This window comes from Zea mays, chromosome 1, assembly GCF_902167145.1.
Source record: "Zea mays cultivar B73 chromosome 1, Zm-B73-REFERENCE-NAM-5.0, whole genome shotgun sequence".
Taxonomy (NCBI): Eukaryota; Viridiplantae; Streptophyta; class Magnoliopsida; order Poales; family Poaceae; genus Zea; species Zea mays.
Window position 1 is genome coordinate 264502695 of NC_050096.1, and position 18908 is coordinate 264521602.

General features: G+C 47.7%; 2 protein-coding genes across 2 annotated transcripts; both read left to right on the top strand.

The window, feature by feature from the left end:
* Positions 1–2080: 2080 nt before the first annotated feature.
* On the top strand, positions 2081–3426 carry LOC100285989 (uncharacterized). Its single transcript, NM_001158877.1, has 2 exons — positions 2081–2634; positions 2782–3426. Exons 1-2 carry the CDS (start codon positions 2173–2175, stop codon positions 3289–3291), a joined length of 972 nt encoding a protein of 323 aa, NP_001152349.1. The 5' UTR covers positions 2081–2172; the 3' UTR covers positions 3292–3426.
* Positions 3427–5851: 2425 nt separating this feature from the next.
* On the top strand, positions 5852–8191 carry LOC100286286 (acidic leucine-rich nuclear phosphoprotein 32 family member A). The gene is made up of 2 exons (NM_001159212.2): positions 5852–6560; positions 7844–8191. Exons 1-2 carry the CDS (start codon positions 5904–5906, stop codon positions 7985–7987), a joined length of 801 nt encoding a protein of 266 aa, NP_001152684.2. The 5' UTR covers positions 5852–5903; the 3' UTR covers positions 7988–8191.
* The last annotated feature ends 10717 nt before the right edge of the window (positions 8192–18908 follow it).

The window sequence follows — 18908 nt, forward strand, 5'->3', positions numbered from 1 at the left end:
CACCCACACGTGAACAAGCAGCAGTGGAACTTTCTCTCTCTCTCTGAAGGTACAGAGCCTTTTTGTAGTTAGGGCGGCATTTACTTTGTTAGATAAATGGAGGAATCACGCTTTACTTACTCTCCTTTATTTAGGTTGACTGAAGAAAGTGACAGGGCTGGCAGTTAACCATACATATCTCACTAATCTTTTTCTTTTTTTTTTTGTGGTTGTGGGATTAGAAAAGGTGGGTGAGCTCACAAGAATCCACATGCTAACCATGATGACAAATAATGTGATCGGAGACACAACACAGACACACAGTTATCTGTCTTGCGACGAAAACGACTGAACCTCTGGAAGACAGCGTTTTAGAGGTAACCAATATACAAGGACATGAGATAAAGACGTTGATGTGGCATGTATCCATCCCTTGCTCCTGCCTATGCCAACTGCCTTTTTTTTGATTCGTATGCTACACTGACCGAAACCTGCTGATCCGGCCGGCCGGTAAAGAAAACATTTCCTTTTTCTTGTGATCTAGGAAGCTACTACTAGTGCATATTCAAACAAAATCCCACAATATATCGCTTCGTTCTGATGAAGGATGAACAATAGTACTCGGTCGTCACGTGCAGCTTGTGAATGATACCTAATACTACTAGACGCTAGAGCTAGGTGGCTAGTGCATCTATAACGACGACCTCACCTCACCGACGGATACGACCAAGGAGAGAGGTAACGGCACCGAATTTCAGGGACGGCGTCCAGATGGGATGGGTGGGACACGTGACGCCTGCAAGCCGGCGGCGGCTAGACGTTCGCATTGCAATCCTTTCTCTTTTCTTTTTTCTCTCCTTGTCTTGGGTCCATTCGACGATGTGTAAAAAATAACATAAAAAAAAAGATGGAGAGCAAGATTCGATGTGTTGTGTGAATACGAACGATCGATCGTCCATGGCATGGCTACGCCATCTCGTCGTCGTATACCTACATAGTCTAGTCACTGGTCTACTAGATATACTAGGATCTCCTCCGATACAGCGGGGAGGAATCGTCATCCATCCTCCTGCATTTTCTCGTCTCTGATGATGTCCAGAGAAGATCCACCAGCAGCAGTACGTGACAGCAACCAGAAGGAATCGTCACCTCTACGCCGCGCAAAAAAATAAATAAAAAATAATACTCCTAGATAGGTTCTGCCCGTCATACGGGCCCCACCTCTCGCTTGCACGTGGGCCCGCGCGAGCGGCGCGCGACACGTACTCCACACGGCCATCTCACCGTGCGTCGTCACGTCCTGATGCCTGGATGTATGTAGTAGTAGATGAGTGGGAATGTGGGATGAATGAATGATGGACTCCTGCTGCTTCGTTCCGAGTTCCAAAACGGTGCCACATCGATGTGGTGGCCGCGCTTCTAGCTTTCAGCCGGGTAAATTTGCTGCTGCTGCTGCAGCAGCAGCACACAGTGTGGTATCGAAAGATTCGTCTCGTGTTCATGCTAAGTACGCTTAGCTTGACTCGTTTTATCGATTGAACTGCTATTCAACGCTTTCCTATCTGCACGCCCGAGATCCAATTCGTGCGCATCATGTGCGACCACGCAGGCAGAGCCAACCACACATCTTACGGAAACAACATCTGCTATATCTACTTTACTCCATAATACTATGTACGTGATAAACCACGGCACAAATAATCCGGCGCGGTATACCTGCTAAATCAAAACATATAAAAATAAAAAACAAACTTCTTTTCAAAAGGCCTCGGATTATTTGCCTTTTTTATCGTTATTTCCGGCAGCAGCCAGCGCCATAAATACGAGCGCCGCTCCCTATTTTGCGTCCAAGACTCCAAGCCCGCCCTCCCTCCTTTGTCGCCACCTCCGCGAGCCTCTTCCCCGAGGCGAGAGGCTGCTGTGACGTCCCAGGCAGCGCCACCCGCGTCGCCATCTCCACCAGGCACCCACCACCACGCCTTGGCCGCCGGGCCCTCCATGCTTGGCTTGGCATTCGCTCGTCGACACAGGACAGGAGGATATATATTGCCGTGCTCGCCCGCCTTCTTCTTTTAGGAATCGTACGTACTCCTACATAAGAGAGGACGCGGACGCATCTTCTTCTTCCCTCCCGGAACCTGAGGGCAAGGGCGTTGCCGCCCAGCCGTGCCACCCACGATCGGGTGCGTAGCCATGGCCGTCGAAGCGCATCGCCTCCTCTTGGCAGGAGGACACAGGCAGCAGCAACAGCAGCAGCAGCTCGCCAGCGCGGGGTGGCCTTGGGCCGGCGCCGACGAAGATAGGTGCGCGACGACGGCGAGACCGAGCCAACATCATCACCATCAACAACAACAGCCGCAGCAGGAGTTGAGGCTCCACAACGCCTCGTGCGTGGGCGTCCTGGCTCCACGGGTCTCGACGATCGCTGCCGGCGGACAGATGTTCCTGGGCGACGCGGCGGAGAGCGACGTCACGTTCGGAGGAGGAGGAGCTGCGGCGCGGCAGGAGGTGACGGCAGTGGCGCCGGCGCCCAAGAGGCGGAAGCGCGCCGAGCAGCAGCAGACGCCGCCGGTGTTCCAGGTCTGCGCGGCCGACGATGTGGCGGCGCAGTTTCAGCAGCATATCGTCGACGTCAACCGCCTCGTGTTCCAACAAGTACTATACTACCTCTATCACTTTCGGTTGAGTTGAGCGCCCGGCGCGCGGTGTCGTTCCGGCCGTCTCGGCGCCACCGTTGTTGGAGGAGTCGGTCGTCGTTGACGTGGTTGGTATTAACGTGGATGATTTGAATAATAACTGCAGACCGCCAACATGTGGGCGGCGCTCACGGAGCTGCGGCGGCGGCAGGCCCGCCAGGTCGTGGCCGCCGTGGAGGCAGCGGCGGCGACGCGGCTGCGCGCCAGGGAGGAGGAGGTCCAGCGGACGGCGCGCATCAACGGCACGCTCGAGGAGCGGGCCAGGAGCCTCTACGTGGAGGCGCAGCTGTGGCGTGACCTGGCGCGGGCCAACGAGGCCACGGCCAACGAGCTCCGCGCCGAGCTGCAGCAGGCGCTCGACGACCAGCGGACGCGCGGCGCACCTGGCGCCGGCGCCGACGCCGACGACGCCGGGTCGTGCTGCCGCGGGGGGGAGGACGGCGGGACGGGTACGTCGTTGGCGAGGACGTGCGCGGTGTGCGGCCTGAGCGCGGCCGACGTGCTGCTGCTCCCGTGCCGGCACCTGTGCGCGTGCGCGCCGTGCGCCGGTGCGGCCAGGGCGTGCCCCGCGTGCGGGTGCGCCAAGAACGGCAGCGTCTGCGTCAACTTTTCGTGATGGCTGGTTGGTTGTCAAACCGATAGGATAGGATTGCTGGATTAGAGTAGTAGTAGTAGTAGTAGGTTTTTTTGGGGGTCTTGTTTATGGCAGCGACGGTTCAGTGATGCGGATATGAGACGGATGCATCTTTTGACTTTGTTTTCCACAAAAAAAAAAGAAAAAAACTCTCAAAACGCAATGAAATCAAAACAAGGAGACACGGCTGCTGGAGCTGGGAACGGGAAACATGGCTTCATTTGGCGCGACCAATTCTGATACGCTCCGTACTGAAGCCTGAATGACCGCGTGCCGAGCAGCAGGAGTATGCACAGTTGGTGGTGAATGACCAGCATGCCATGCCGGTGCGCACGGCGCGATGCTCGCATGCCACGCCCTAGTTTTTTTTTTTTTTTGGATCCAGAGCTGCGGATGTATCCTATTTTTGTTTCTGTACCAAGGGATGGATCCAGTCCACGGGATCACACCACGCATGGCTATCTTAACCTGATGGATGGAGCCGCGGCGATGGCTCCATGCATCCAACGCACGAACGCGATAATGCCCGCCTGCCGAGTCCCGTTCCGCCCCGGCCGCAGACGCGGAGGCGCGGTGTGGTTTTATTTGCATCGCACCAACGTCTTCCACCGCCCCGACATTATAGATGTCTAAACAGTACGGGTCGTCTATTTAACTCGTAGTCCGGCACGTTTTTTGTCTCACGACACAGCCCGATTGAGTTTGTGCCCGGGCTGGCACGGCCCGATCCGCGTGCTGGGCTTGGACGCCATATGCGGCCCACGTGCTTTGGCACGACCTGACATGTATAATGGGTCGGCCCGTTATCAGCCCGCTGCTGGCTAATAAGCCAGAGTGGCTGACCGACCGACCCTATGGCGCGCGCCCCATCTCACAAATTGGAAACCCTAATCCCAAATCCCCGCCCCGCCCTCGTCGACTGCCCTCATCCCCGACTTCGTGCGGCTGCGGCTCTTTCGCGCTTGGCGATTTTCTTCCTCCCCGGCTCCCTGTCGCCTCGGTGCCTCCTCCCACCGTCGACGGTCGATGGCTCACCATCACCGACGTCTCTCGTGCTCCCTCTCGTCCCTCCCTCCGCCTCCATGTGACTAACCCTAACCCTAATCCCATTCGGATCTGGTGATTGGTGATGCCCGTTCATCGTTGGTGCTCCTCGTTGGTCGGTTGGTGCTCCTCGCCTCCTCGGATCAAGTTGTAGCTTGACGGTTGGTCGGCTGGTGCTCCGTGCGGGTGCGTGTTTCCCTTCTTCACTGTCTCGGGTCCACGCCTGGTCTGGTCACTGCCTCACTAGTGCCCCTGCTGGCTGCTTGGACATCTATAGTTTTGTTCTGTTTTCATTCTCCTCCCATTCTCGCCCTCCTTCTAACACAGTGTGGAGGAAGACACACAAGAACTTGAAGTTGAGCATGATAACCTGTGGCTTGATGGTCCAGCAACACAATCAGCTAGGGATGATGAAAATGCTTAGTCTTGCAACCTACTAGTCTTATATCTTATGAGTTGTATCGAACTAATGATCTGTACAGTGTAATGGACTGTAATGATCCAGCAACATATTTGTATTAATCTGGTATTATCTTGTGAATTGACAAATGAATTTTGTTGTCTTAATATTAGTAAATAATATGTTATTATATCTGATTAATTCTGTTAAATGTATGTATTTATATACTGCTCTACTGTTGGTTCGAGCCAGTGGCCGACTCGGTACGTTCAGGCCCACCTGGCGGACGGGCCGGCCCAACACGATTTATTCATGTGCGTGCCGGGTTTGGACATGTCCCTATGCACGTGGGTCACGACCTGGCCCAGAGCATCAACGAGTCGTGTCTAGCCCGACACTATTCGTACCGGGTCGAAACGGGTTTAGACCGGATCCGTACCGAGTGATCCGTTTGGACATCCATACCCGGCATGGCATGGCATGGTGTCTAGCAAGTGCATGCCATCTGTTCTTCCAATCCAAGCTATCCATCCACTGCTGTGCATGCACGGCACGACATGACACGCATGGAGATCGACAGATGCCAGAGTGCCAGACGCTGACGGCACCAGATCAGATCGGACACCGGCTTGCACATCTTTTGCCTGGATCCTAGCTGCTCTGTAGCAGGAATAGTGTAAGGGGAAAAAACAAACTGGCTTCACTGACTTTTTATAAACTCCTCATATCCACACGGGGTGCTCTGCAAACTCCTCATTTTTATGTTTGACCAGTATACAGAACCGATGGATCGTAGCGTCCTCTACGATCGAGCTTGTGAGCTTCTTCTCCAGATGGTTGACGTCGTGACATCTTCGATACCTCTCGTCCTCGTCCATCTCTCACCTCGAGACGATCGTCTATCTGGAATTCTTAATGAAGTTCCATGGGCCTCAAATCAAAACCGTCGATCACATCAGCCTTTCTCTTCTTCTTAAGAGCATGGGCTTTCCTCCTCCGAAGAAAAAAACATCATGGGCTCAAAAGCCCAAATCAACCCACGTCCTGACGTCCAGAGCTCTCCAATTCCCCATCCATTTCCGTACGCCGTACTTCCCCAGACACACTCAACCAGGGGTTTTGCTAGGGTTCTCATCCTGCCGCCACAGCGATGGCCGCTGCCGCCGCCGGCGAGGACGACGCGGCGTGGGAGCGCGCCATCTCCGCCGCCACCAAGTCCACCTCGGCGCCCAAGACCCTCACCCTCGACGGCGCCGTCAAGTCCTCCACGGGCGGCCTCCCCTCCGCCGCGCTCCTCGAGCGCTTCGCCGCCTCCCTCGAGGAGCTCTCCGTCGCGGGGGCGCGCCTCTCCTCGCTCGCGGGCCTGCCCCGCCTCCCGGCGCTCCGGCGCCTCTCCCTCCCCGACAACCGCCTCTCGGGGGCCGCCGCCCTCGCCGCCGTCGCCGAGGCATGCGGCGCCACGCTGCGCCACCTCGACCTAGGGAACAACCGGTTCGCGGAGGTCCAGGAGCTCGCGCCACTCGCCGGGGTCCGGGTCGAGTCGCTCGACCTGTTCCAGTGCCCCGTCACCAAGGTCAAGGGGTACAGGGATGAGGTCTTCGCGCTGATTCCCAGCCTCAAGTACCTCGATGGCGCTGACGCTGAGGGCAACGAGCGTTTGGAGACGGATGACGACGACGACGAGGAGGAGGACGACGAGGAGGGAGAAGAAGGGCCGGAGGGAGAGGAGGAGGGCGATGAGGATGATGGAGAGGAAGAAGATGATGAGGACGGTGAAGGGGACGACGAAGAAGAAGGTGATGAGGAGGTGAGGGTTTACTCTAAATCTCTCCTTTTTATCGGTCAATAGTGTGTTTTTGATAGTGTGTTTTTGATATGATGCACTTCAACTCTTGTACCTGAGTAACTGACAAGTGGCAGTGCAATTCAACACTTTAGCTGACAACTCCCAACTTGAAAAAAAGGGTTGTAAAATCATGTGCTGATGAATTTGTAAGTTCCGATTGATGAAGATAGTTACATGGATATTATTTCAGATAATTGATCTATTGTTACTAATAATGTAACATTGCTAGATTGAGGATGTATGGTGCTAGCTTGGAGGTATTACATTTGCGCGAGTGCCATTGTTAGTTAAATGCTGCTGTACTGCATACGATTCATTTACTTGTGGACAGCTTTTCTTTGGTAGGTTCCTGCATGTATCAATGTGAATTCATTTGTTTTCTTTTATTCATGTTTGCTTCTGTGCCATCCATCAATCTGTGTACACTCATATTTTTTTGGCATTCATGGCTGTTGAATCCTGCATGAGATGAGTAATTTTTGGTGTCTTGTCCAATGGGAAAACCATGGGATTGTATATTTGTTTGTTTTTTTGGTGCATGGAAGCAAACCTTGTGCAAGGTTATAAAAAGTATGTCATATTTGCATCAAGTGAAGGTGCATTGTTCTAAATGAAATATTATTCTATCTGTTAGCAATTTCATTATTCCTAGAATGTATAGTGTTCTGGGTCTTTCCTGCTTGATCTTCTACATGGACGATTTGCCCTAGGCCTGCTATTTTCATGCCTATATTTTCACTTTTTAATATTTATCATTCTTGCGCTTTGTATCATCAAGGTTCACCACTTGTCTTTTTATGTATTATCACCTAGTTATTTGTTCTTGTAAATGCTTTGATGCTCCATAATTTGAGTTTAGTCACTGAACCCTCACAGTTCTGGGGCTGTGAGTATCAGAGTATGTCTATCACCTTGATTTTGTTTTTACATCTTGGCAGCTGTCAGTAAAATCATTCTTTGTTTGTTGTTATCTAAACTTGGTAGTGTTGAACACTTGATGATGCTATGTTTGCACTTTGCAGTACAAGTTTGGCCCTGTTTTATACCTTCAAAATTAACTGTCATGGCCTCGCAGCCTTGCGTACATGCCCCCAAACCATTCTATCTAGCTCATTCTTGGACTTTCCTGCGGTAAAACGTAAACAAGTTTGATTGAGCAGTCTAGTTTACCGGTTGAAACACGATGCTGTGGCCAAAGAATTTGTTGAACCTAATTCTGCGATAATACATTTGACCATTTTCAGGCTGAGGACGAAGACGGCGAAGCTGAGGATGACGAGCTTGACGCAGACGCAGAAGACAAGGAGAACATCGAAAGCAAGGCAGGATCTTCCCTGCCAAATAAGAGGAAAAGGAATAACGAGGATGATGCCAATGGATACAAGTAAAACGGTGAGGGAAAGTAGTATTTTCCTGAACTTCGGAAACGTTCCTGTGCACTGATTATTATTTGTATGCTTTTCGAGTCTTTTTTTTCCCGCACTTGTAATAGACTAGAGCATAGTTTTTTTTAGGCGGTTCCACTTCTGAAGTATCGTTTGGATTCTGGAAGTTGTCTGACTCTGAAACCATGAGTAGGATGTGTCCCCAGCACGTATATACGCTTTGTTTGGTGTGCTTTGTTTGGTGTGACTTCCTGATGCTACTAATCGAGATCCCAGTTTATATTATGCTGATGTAAACATGGAATTTGTGAAACAAATTCAAGGGTAGGAAAATTTCAATGAAGATCGGACACCATACTGCCGTTGAAAACATGGGATGTAGGACATTCCTTAGATTTCTGCTGCTGACTTCCGTTGAACTAGGTATACTCAACTGTTTCGCATAAATCGTCAGACAGCGACCACTACTTTTTCCAGCGTTGGAATTTTCCGTCTCCGTTACGTGTAGTATGTAGGGTCAGCAATGGGCGCTGTAAAGGGTGTTGAGCTTCTGCCAGATCCAATGGCTAATTAGGAAATGCAGAGCGGAGCAGCCTGCCGCGTTAGGTTGGTTCTAATGCAGTCAGCTTATACCAATCGTCACATCAATGGAGTATAGTAAGGATCATCGTCAGCTCTTTTCTATCACGGTGCTTCAGGCCATCAACTTTTTTATATATTTTTATTTGAAAATTATTGAAAATAAAAAAATTCATCAAACATGTAACTAACTAAATAAAAAGCACATAATTTATAAAAACAATTAAAAATTATATTAGTTGAAATATACATAATTCATAAAAGTAAAATCTAATTGTTATGGTGTAGAGCCTAAATATGTTCTACTAAATTATTTTAGAGCTGACCATGGATTGGAGTAGCATAAATTATGACCTCATGTTGAAAGATGACTGCGAAGTTCGTTGGTGCTTCGAGTGTGATGGGTGGTGCCACAACGGAGGTCTCAATAATTGTCCGCTTCATATGATCCTCCATGTTCATCTTTAATGATAATGTTGTGTAGAATAATGCATGCACTTGTGACCACACAAAATATTTGGTGGAAAAAAGAACAATCTAAGTCAGCGAGAATGTAGAAATGATCTTTGCAAATGCTCTTTCCACATCCTGGCATGCAACACACTTCGAAGTCTATGGGAGGGAAATGGTCTTCATAAATATCAGTCACTGGAAGCAGGTGCCATCGACGAGGTAGTACCCTTAGATGTACCCATGTCCATTCATCGTAAATTTCATATTTTGTGCTTCTTCCTTGAGCACGTCAATGAACAATGGTGATTGGTTAAATGTAATACCCAATTTGTAATTTGTTAGAAATATTATAAATAGAGAAAACAATCCCTTTATGTGAGTTTGACCTTTATGTACCATCACGTGTGAACATCATATTCAACAACAAACAATTAATAAGATATATGCCACTAAATTATGCATCATGCCGGATTTTATTTTTGTGTGCATTTTGTGATAATATAAAAATAATGTGACAAGAAATATATTGAAGTCCAAAAAAGGGGAATTTAGAATATAAAAGAAAATCTAGAATTTAGAGGTGGAGAAAGAAAAGAAATACCACATAAAGCATAGGAAATAAACATATACATAAATATATTCTCTTCATCCCCAAATTTAATTGGCACATTTGATATATATGTAAATCCATAACTGAAAATTCAAATTGGAATTTGAAATCTAAAAGAAGAAAGGAAAAATCTAAATGTGAAAAAGAAAAGAGAAAAAAGGAAAGAAATAGTAAAAGGGGGGGGGGCGTGTTGGGCCCAATCTCTCGGGCGGCCCATACTCTCTTCAACCGTGCAGCCCACAGAACCACACTCTCCCGCACCCGCTCACCGACGTGTGGTCCCCACTTGGCAGCCGCTTTTCCCCGCGCCCACGTCGGACCAAGTCTGCGCTACACCGTGGGATTTGCGGCTGACAACATGGGCCCGTTGGTCATTGTCTCGGCGCCTTCTGTTCCGCCTCTTCCGCCGCTGCGGGCTCACCGGCCGCCGTGCTAATGCCCCGTAGATCTCGGAATTCCGTTCCAGCTGGTCATCGATCGTTTCCCCTCTCGGACCTTTTCTCGTGACTATAAACCCAGTTGCGTTCTTCCCCCTCGTCCATTAGAGCCATGCGCATGACACCCCGACACCATAGCTGAAGCAGAGAGAGATTAGAGAAGCGGCTGCTATGGTATAATTGCTATTAGCGGCGTCGGGCCTTCGGTGTGCACGCAGGATTGTTCCCCGGAGGGCACCGAAGTGGGGAGCAGTGGGCGTCGTGGTGGATGGTGGTCGGGCATAGAGGAATTCGTCGCCGGACTTGGATTACGGCATGGCGACCACGGTGTCGCGTGGGCGGAGCCCCTGTTACTCCAATCGGAGGTAAGCTGCCTACCACAACAATCGTCTTGTCCTATACAGTGCGTAGCACCCATAGTCCATGAAAATCGAGCACCAGGGCGCGTTAGCAGGGGGGCCAACCATGGCGACCGCCGAGGGACTCGGTGCGCCAGCACGGCTCGGGTTGAGGGAAGAAGAAAGGGTGCGTGTCGTTGATCTTGCAATCTACGGTGGGGATTTGAAGCCAAGTGAACGGTTCGGCTGGGACCCGATGGCCGTTGGATGGGAAAGGAGCGCCCGAGATTAGATCGTGTGAACTGTTGATTCCTAACCCTTGGATCATAATCGGACGATAGGCGCGTAGCTCTGTATTCAGTAGATCCGGGCCGTAGATCCTCAATCCGAGGGCGGTCATCGTGTACTGGTTGATGATACCTAGATCTAATCGTGGCCCTTGATTCGCGATCGGGCGGCCAGAAACCGTGCATACCCCTTCGCGGTCACGCATTTTGCATATGAGCCCCCGACCAAAACAGAAATAGAACCCGCAGTCCTGGGCTACTGTTGACTGAGTCTCAGGATTGTTATGTAATCGCTCCTGCTGTTTTCTGTTATTGGGGCCCACTCCAGGGAATTATAAAACCAGAGAAAATAAATCAGAAATGTATTTTTAATACAAAAATAATTGCTAGAACTTGTTTAAATTGTAGAAAATTCATATTAACTCCAATTTGGTCCATTCTAGTTCCTAAATTTTTATGATATTATTGTCTAACCATTAGTGTCTCTGTTTTAGCATGAAAGATGATTTAAAATTTATCTAGCACTTAATCTTGTATTAAGTACATAAAAGCTTCATTAATTCATAACTTAAAATCTATAACTCCAAATTTAATGATTCCAGTTCCTGTGATCTTATTTTAATGTCTAGATTATTACTGTGTATTTTATTTACATGCTTGGTGTAATGTTAATTTTGCCTATACAATGTTTGTTTGTATTGCTACGACTAGAGCGAGGACACGTGTCATCTGAAAGGCAAGTTGGTACCTGGAATCTCAAGTGCCAGGCAAGTTGTGCCCTTGATCACTTCTTTTTACCCAGCCATGTTCTGATTAATCATAATGATCTGCATAGGTTAATTTTGATGAGACCCAATAGGTTACCCTAGTTTGATTATCTTTATACCTTGTTACCACTGAACTTTTTGGGTAGTACTTGCTAGTGCTTTATGTGGTTTTGGGTATGAAGATACATTACTCATGATTATACTTTTGTTATCCGTTGTTATTTATCGTTCATGATAAGATCATTATGTTAATTGGAACATGGAGCGACCACCCGGGAAAACAGTGCTACCACAAGGGTATAATGGGACGCCCTTGGCTGATTAATTAGGAAAGCTAGTGGAGGACTACCTTACCCGAAAGGGGCAAGGGCAGTAGGGGAGTGGTCAGTGTAGGGAGGCCCTCGGGAGGATTTTGCTGCGATGTCGGTCCTGCAAGGGATTCCTGCATTGGAGCTTCCTATAAACTGTAGCGGGTTTTCTGAAGCTAGTGGAACTTTGTAAAGGCCTCGTAGTGTTACCCTGCCTCGCCTCCTCGGTAGAGGTGTATGGGAAGTCGCGATCCCTTGGCAGATGGGTAACATGACTTGTGGGTAAAGATGCGCAACCTCTGCAGAGTGTAAAACTGGTATACTAGCCGTGCTCACGGTCATGAGCAGCTCGGACCCTCACATGATTAATTTATGGAACTTAAATTCAATTTGTCATATGCATTGCATCGCAGGTGATGTTGTTACTTTTGTTCTACCATTTAATTGGGCTGGTATTTACTTATACTTAGTAATTGCTAATAAAATTTTGACCAACTTTAAAAGCAATGCTCAGCTCTAACCATCCTCTTTGGTAAGCCTTACACTTCACGTGAGCTCCCACCTTTGGCGAGTTCATGCACATTATTCCCCACAACTTGTTGAGCGATGAACGTATGTGAGCTCACTCTTGCTGTCTCACACCCCCCCACACAGGTCAAGAACAGGTACCGCAGGATGAGGCGCTTGGAGGATGCTGCGATGTGTTCGTGAGAGGTCTAGACCGTCGTCTCCCAGTCAACTTTGGGTTGCTGGACCGTTGTCTCCTTATAATGTAATTATTTATTTTGTATAGAACTCCTATTATATAGTAAAGATGTGACATTCGATCCTGTGCCATGATTCATCATATGTGTGAGACTTGGTCCCAGCACACCTGGTGATTATGTTTACGCCCGGGCTTTGGACCCCTAAAACTCGGGTGTTACATTAAACACGTTTACATCGTTGTTCAATCTCGCTACCATAAAAAGCATGTTACACTCACAAGTTATACGAGGCAACCGCCTTGAGCATAATAATTATGGATCCAATGTCCCTTGTAAACTATCCTTTCCATCAATGGAACATATCCTTCACTTCCAATGTATGCAATCTATACTTCCTATCATACTAGGAAATCCACTCTCCCTCCTAGCTAAAATTCGTCTAAGATAGTCAGCAGTGGGACGACAATTATAATCCTCACCATACATGAAATGACACCCTTACATAAATGTTTGAGGCACTATAAGATCAAGCTTTTCCTCATTTTTATATACTCATCAACGGAGTCAACAATACTACCGTAGGCAAGCATGGGGAGGGCAGCAATGCATTTTTTGGTGGAAATAGAGGTTGTTGTGGTTGAGTGTGTCAGTTCTAAAAGTGAAGTAGGGTAATGCTTATCCAACTTCTCTAAGACTTGAAGAAAAAGACTCCTCTACATGTGATGCCCTCAATGTTGATCCATACATCAAAGGCCATCACCTTGGGCTTGTGGATATGTTGAAGATATGCTTGGAGACGATGGTGTGCATCCAATTGATGATGTGGATGTATTGATCATCTGGCCGATCGGGTGTGTTGGCGATAAGGCAGAGGATCGATGACGTGACCCTCGAGCCCAAACTTGTTGAAGTGAGTGCCCATAGTTTGGCTCGTCTAGATTTAGCATCTTAGGCACATGATTTCGGATGTTCACCATCTGCACAATGTTGTATAGAGTCAGGGCAACGAGAGTTACTAGAGAAGCTATGCACTCGGTAGAGGACAATGCAAAAGAGGCACGGGTGGAGATGCATGCTGGTCCTAGGGCCGTCTCTGATTTTTGGGGCCCTGGTGCAAAACACAAAAATAGGTCTTGTTATGTGTTTCACTAGCCTATTCGTCGGCATCCCTTCAGTTGGAAACAAATTTTTTACAGAGTACTACTACCCTATAACAACTTGAGGTAGAGGGCTTTGATCATCAGGATTCAGGGCTCGCATGATGAATGTGTCCAAACAACAAGCACAGAAAGGATGGAAGAACCTCCGACCACTAGAATCCAGATGCAACGCAGATACGGAGTCGTGGACACGACGCTATGCGAATGCAAGCATGAAAAGTAGGGAGCAGTGCACAGTGCCGGTGTCCTTGCTGATAGTCGCCTAGAGGGGGGTGAATAGGGCGAAACTGAAATTTACAAATATAAACACAACTACAAGCCGGGTTAGCGTTAGTGATAAAGAAACGAGTCCGCGAGAGAGGGCGCAAAACAAATCGCAAGCAAATGAAGAGTGTGACACACGGATTTGTTTTACCGAGGTTCGGTTCTCGCAAACCTACTCCCCGTTGAGGAGGCCACAAAGGCCGGGTCTCTTTGAACCCTTCCCTCTCTCAAACGATCTCACGGACCGAGTGAGCTTTCTTTTCTCAATCACTTGGAACACAAAGTTCCCACAAGGACCACCACAAGTTTGGTGTCTCTTGCCTCAATTACAAGTGAGTTTGATCGCAATGAAAGAATCAAGAAAGAAGAAAGCAATCCAAGCGCAAGAGCTCGAAAGAACACAAGCAAATCACTCTCTCTAGTCACTATGGCGTTGTGTGGAATTTGGAGAGGATTTGATCTCTTTGGTGTGTCTAGAATTGAATGCTAGAGCTCTTGTAGTAGTTGGGAAGTGGAAAACTTGGATGCAATGAATGGTGGGGTGGTTGGGGTATTTATAGCCCCAACCACCAAAAGTGGCCGTTGGGAGGCTGTCTGTTCGATGGCGCACCGGACAGTCCGGTGCACACCGGATATGTCCGGTGCCCCCGCCACGTCATCACTGCCGTTGGATTCTGACCGTTGGAACTTCTGACTTGTGGGCCCGCCTGGATGTCCGGTGCACACCGGACATCTCCTGCTCATTGTCCGGTGCGCCAGTATGGGCGCGCCTGACTTCTGCGCGCGCAGAGCGCGCATTTAATGCGTCGCAGGTAGCCGTTGGCGCCGAATAGCCGTTGCTCCAGAGTTGCACCGGACAGTCCGGTGCACACCGGACATGTCCGGTGAATTATAGCGGACTAGCCGTTGGAGTTTCCCGAAGCTGGCGAGTTCCTGAGGCTGCTCTTCCTTGGAGCACCGGACACTGTCCGGTGTACACCAGACAGTCCGGTGAATTATAGCGCGCCGGCCTGAGAAATTCCCGAAGGTGGCAAGTTCGAGTTGGAGTCCTCTGGTGCACCGGACACTGTCCGGTGTACACCGGACAGTCCGGTGCTCCCAGACCAGAGGGCCTTCGGTTGCTTCTTTGCTCCTTTGTTGAATCCAAAACTTGATCTTTTTATTGGCTGAGAGTGAACCTTTTGCACCTGTATAATCTATACACTTGGACAAACTAGTTAGTCCAATTATTTGTGTTGGGCAATTCAACCACCAAAATTAATTAGGGACTGGGTGTAAGCCTAATTCCCTTTCAATCTCCCCATTTTTGGTGATTGATGCCAACACAAACCAAAGCAAAAATAGAAGTGCATAATTGAACTAGTTTGCATAAGGTAAGTGCAAAGGTTGCTTGGAATTGAGCCAATATAAATACTTACAGGATATGCATGGATTGTTTCTTTCTTATATAACATTTTGGACCATGCTTGCACCACATGTTTTGTTTTTGCAAACTCTTTTGTAAATCCTTTTCAAAGTTTTTTGCAAATAGTCAAAGGCAAATGAATAAGATTTTGATAAGCATTTTCAAGATTTGAAATTCTCTCCCCCGGTTTTAAATGCTTTTCCTTTGACTAAACAAAACTCCCCCTAAATGAAATCCTCCTCTTAGTGTTCAAGAGAGTTTTGATATATCATTTTGAAATACTACTTTCTCCCCCTTTTGAACACAATAGGAAAACCAATTGATAATATTCTTGGAAACACGAGGTTTTTGAAATTGGTGGTGGTGCGGTCCTTTTGCTTTGGGCTCTTACTTTCTCCCCCTTTGGCATGAATCGCCAAAAACGGAACCATTAGAGCCCTCGAAGTGCTATCTTCCCCTTTGGTCATAAATAAATGAGTTAAGATTATACCAAAGACGAAGTCCTTTTGCTTTTAACTCTCCCCCAAAAGATGGAGAGAGTCTCTTGAAGCGACGGCGAAGGATGAGTTTACGGAGTGGAAGCCTTTGTCTTCGCCGAAGACTTCAATTCCCTTTCAAAACACATTAGTCATAGCATATGAAAGAGACATGATCAAAGGTATATAAATGAGCTATGTGTGCAATCTAGCAAAAGAAATTGCGCGAATCAAGAATATTGAGCTCATGCCTAAGTTTGGTAAAAGTTTGTTCATCAAGTGGCTTGGTTAAGATATCGGCTAATTGATCTTTAGTATTAATGTATGCAATCTCGATATCTCCCTTTTGTTGGTGATCCCTAAGAAAATGATACCGAATGGCTATGTGTTTAGTGCGGCTATGCTCGACGGGATTGTCGGCCATTTTGATTGCACTCTCATTATCACATAGCAAAGGAACTTTGGTCAATTTGTAACCGTAGTCCCGCAGGGTTTGCCTCATCCAAAGCAATTGCGCGCAACAATGGCCTGCGGCAATGTACTCGGCTTCGGCGGTAGAAAGAGCGACCGAATTTTGCTTCTTAGAAGCCCAAGACACCAAGGATCTTCCCAAGAACTGGCAAGTCCCTGATGTGCTCTTCCTATTGATTTTGCACCCCGCCCAATCGGCATCCGAAAAACCAATCAAATCAAATGTGAATCCCCGAGGGTACCAAAGCCCAAACTTAGGAGTATAAGCCAAATATCTCAAGATTCGTTTTACGGCCGTAAGGTGGGATTCCTTAGGGTCGGATTGGAATCTTGCACACATGCAAACAGAAAGCATAATATCCGGTCGAGATGCACATAAATAGAGTAAAGAACCTATCATCGACCGGTATACCTTTTGATCCACGGACTTACCTCCCGTGTCGAGGTCGAGATGCCCATTAGTTCCCATGGGTGTCTTGATGGGTTTGGCATCCTTCATTCCAAACTTGCTTAGAATATCTTGAGTGTACTTCGTTTGGCTTAGGAAGGTGCCTTCTTGGAGTTGCTTCACTTGAAATCCTAAGAAATACTTCAACTCCCCCATCATAGACATCTCGAACTTTTGTGTCATGATCCTACTAAACTCTTCACATGTAGATTCGTTAGTAGACCCAAATATAATATCATCAACATAAATTTGGCATACAAACAAATCATTCTCAAGTGTTTTGGTAAAGAGTGTAGGATCGGCTTTTCCGACTTTGAATCCATTTGCAATAAGAAAATCTCTAAGGCATTCATACCATGCTCTTGGGGCTTGCTTGAGCCCATAAAGCGCCTTAGAGAGCTTATAGACATGATTAGGATACTCACTGTCTTCAAAGCCGGGAGGTTGCTCAACATAGACCTCTTCCTTGATCGGTCCATTGAGGAAGGCACTTTTCACGTCCATTTGATAAAGCTTAAAGCCATGGTAAGTAGCATAGGCCAATAATATACGAATTGACTCAAGCCTAGCTACGGGTGCATAGGTTTCACCGAAATCCAAACCTTCGACTTGAGAGTACCCCTTGGCCACAAGTCGAGCTTTGTTCCTTGTCACCACACCATGCTCATCTTGCTTGTTGCGGAAGACCCATTTGGTTCCTACAACATTTTGATTAGGACGCGGAACTAAATGCCATACTTCATTCCTAGTGAAGTTGTTGAGCTCCTCTTGCATCGCCACCACCCAATCCGAATCTTGTAGTGCTTCCTCTATCCTGTGTGGCTCAATAGAGGAAACAAACGAGTAATGCTCACAAAAATGTGCAACACGAGATCTAGTAGTTACCCCCTTATGAATGTCGCCGAGGATGGTGTCGACAGGGTGATCTCGTTGGATTGCTTGGTGGACTCTTGGGTGTGGCGGCCTTGGTTCTTCATCCTCCTTGTCTTCCTCATTTGCATCTCCCCCTTGATCATTTCCATCATCTTGAGGTGGCTCAATTGATTGATCTTCTTCTTCATCAACTTGAACTTCATCCTCATTTTGAGTCGGTGGAGATGCTTGCATGGAGGAGGATGGTTTATCTTGTGTATTTGGAGGCTCTTCGGATTCCTTAGGACATACATCCCCAATGGACATGTTCCTTAGCGCTATGCACGGAGCCTCTTCATCACCTATCTCATCAAGATCAACTTGCTCCACTTGAGAGCCGTTAGTTTCATCAAACACAACATCACATGAGACTTCAACTAGTCCAGTGGACTTGTTAAAGACCCTATATGCCCTTGTGTTTGAGTCATAACCAAGTAAAAAGCCTTCTACAGTTTTAGGAGCAAATTTAGATTTTCTACCTCTTTTAACAAGAATAAAGCATTTGCTACCAAAAACTCTAAAATATGAAATGTTTGGCTTTTTACCGGTTAGGAGTTCATATGATGTCTTCTTGAGGATTCGGTGTAGATACAACCGGTTGATGGCGTAGCAAGCGGTGTTGACCGCTTCCGCCCAAAACCGATCCGAAGTCTTGTATTCATCAAGCATGGTTCTAGCCATGTCCAATAGAGTTCGATTCTTCCTCTCCACTACACCATTTTGTTGTGGCGTGTAGGGAGAAGAGAACTCATGCTTGATGCCCTCCTCCTCAAGGAAGCTTTCAATTTGAGAGTTCTTGAACTCCGTCCCGTTATCGCTTCTTATTTTCTTGATCCTTAAGCCGAACTCATTTTGAGCTCGTCTCAAGAATCCCTTTAAGGTCTCTTGGGTTTGAGATTTTTCCTGCAAAAAGAACACCCAAGTGAAGCGAGAATAATCATCCACTATTACAAGACAATACTTACTCCCGCCGATGCTTATGTAAGCAATCGGGCCGAATAGATCCATGTGGAGTAGCTCAAGCGGCCTGTCGGTCGTCATGATGTTCTTGTGTGGATGATGGGCTCCAACTTGCTTTCCTGCCTGGCATGCACTACAAATCCTGTCTTTCTCAAAATGAACATTGGTTAGTCCTAAAATGTGCTCTCCCTTTAGAAGCTTATGAAGATTCTTCATCCCAACATGGGCTAGTCGGCGGTGCCAGAGCCAACCCATGTTAGTCTTAGCAATTAAGCATGTGTCGAGTTCAGCTCTATCAAAATCTACTAAGTATAGCTGACCCTCTAACACACCCTTAAATGC